The 2,073-nt window shown below is 50.1% G+C and overlaps 1 protein-coding gene across 1 annotated transcript; it reads right to left on the reverse strand.

Moving 5' to 3' along the window:
• Positions 1 to 404: 404 nt before the first annotated feature.
• On the reverse strand, positions 405 to 1,238 carry LOC124153271. The gene has a single exon (XM_046526369.1). The coding sequence runs from the start codon at positions 1,236 to 1,238 to the stop codon at positions 405 to 407; it is 834 nt and encodes a 277-aa protein (XP_046382325.1).
• Positions 1,239 to 2,073: the final 835 nt, after the last annotated feature.

Consider the following 2,073-nt stretch of genomic DNA (forward strand, 5'->3'; position numbering starts at 1 on the left):
AACAACCGCTTTTATTTGGTCCCCGGAGTGGACGCCGATGCTGCCGATGGCATGCAGTGAGGTGGTTTCATCGATAAGTTTGGCGTTTCTCACGTCCACCAAAAGTCCAAAATGAGTTAAAAAGTCGACGCCAATGATTGGCTTCGATACGTCGGCAACCACAAAACGCCAAGTGAAGTCACGACGAAGGTTAAAATTCAAATTTAAAGTTTCCCAGCCGTAAGTGTGAATAATTGAGTCGTTCGCGGCGAACAATTGATAATCTGTCCGCGTCCGTGGTCCTTTTAGATATGAGCGCGGATACACTGATAGGTCCGCTCCGGTGTCCACCAGGAATTGCACCTTAGTGCACACGTCGGTCATGAAAAGGCGGCTGGAAGAAGGGCAAGGGTCGGCAGCCGCATTTACAACCTGCCCGGGATGTTTTCCGGAGTGTAGGAGCAGGGGGGAATGCACTTGTGAGCGTCCTTGCCGAAGCGCCAGTGGTACCAGCAGACATTCGGGTCGCGAGGGCCTGGTGACGTAGGGCGTGAGGCACCTTTTCGGGAGCGGGAACGGGATCTGTGACGGCGATAATGAGGGTGCCCCGAGACGGAGAGTGCGCCTACCTGCCGGGTGAGCTCGTCCATTCTGGCGATGAGGGAGGCCATTATCTGCGAACAGCCTGCGGCACAGGTTTGGGAGGTGGGGGTAACTTCACTTACACTGAGGGAAGGGGGAGGCGTTGCACGAGGGACCACTTCGTTTATGCGGTCCGCTAAGGACCCAAGGGCGTTGAGGTCTGGGGCATCGTGAGCCGCTAAAATAGCGTGCAAATGGCTCGGTAGACGTGAAAGCCACAGCGATCTTAGGAAATCGTCCGTGACGGAGTTACCCGCTAAATCCCGCAAATGTCTCAAAAACTGGGATGGTTTCCTATCCCCCATCTCCTCATGCTCCAAGAGGAGTTTTAATTTATGCTCCTGCGATGCGGAGAGTCTTTTAATTAATTCACTTTTTAAAGTATTGTACTTATCAGAGGTCGGAGGGCACGATATAATGTCTTTTACCTCTTGAGCGTAGCGGTGATCTAGCTGCGAAACCACGAACCAAAATTTGGTTTCGTCCTCCTTGACGCCAGCAAGATAAAATTGTCCTTCTAGCTGGGAAAACCATAGAGAAGGCTCCTCCGGCCAAAATGGTGGTGCTCGAACGGCGATGCGGTCCGCGCCGGGTTGCGATGCTGGTGGATCGGGCATCTTCACAAACACAATATCATAAACACAAAATAAGGAAAACTATTTACACACGCACATAGCACAGGATCACAATAAAAATATTAACTTAGAGACTTGATGGCCAAGGATTCGCGCGATGTCGGCGGCATGGCTAACGGAACTCGGCGTGGTCGCGCACATGGTTCGAAAAAAGTTTTTTTTTCGAGAAAATAATTCGCGCCGGGGGTCACCACTAAGGGGAAGGTTAGGGTTGCGATATTAACCTCGCCTCAATCAACACACTAAAGTATTTGCGACCACGTTTATTGCGATGGTAAGCGATACACTTGTTTAATGTCTCTCACGCGAGATAGTCCTTCTCTATTCCCCTCTCGTAAGCGTCTCCCCCTCGCGGCGCCTTGCTGGCGCTATCTTCCGCGTACCCTGGCGGCAGCGGCAGGGACCTCAGGGTCCCAGGGCAATGACCTCAACCAGGTGCTGACCTTGGTGACGGCGCTCGTAATGAAGGGCTCCACCACAATCCCTATTGCACCGGAAAACCCAACTACCGTGTTATGATGCTTATCTAGCGTTAATGAAGTTCTGTACTCGTTTCATAACTCTCCCTGTTTAGAAATGCCGCTTATTGCTTTATTGCCTCGATCTTTGGAAGGGTTCTTTGCACTGTTGAGTATCGCTTCCCTTCGACTTCCACACAAACGTTTTCTACGAAGTAGCTCGCACGGGGTTTTCCACAAATGCTTCTTACCAATTGGTAACCAAACTCAAAAATTCGCCTTTAATTATTATCCGGACCTAGAACTGTTTTTATTTACCTACATATTTAATGATCTAAATTCAAATATCATGATAATAG

This window comes from Ischnura elegans, chromosome 2 (assembly GCF_921293095.1).
Source record: "Ischnura elegans chromosome 2, ioIscEleg1.1, whole genome shotgun sequence".
Taxonomy (NCBI): Eukaryota; Metazoa; Arthropoda; class Insecta; order Odonata; family Coenagrionidae; genus Ischnura; species Ischnura elegans.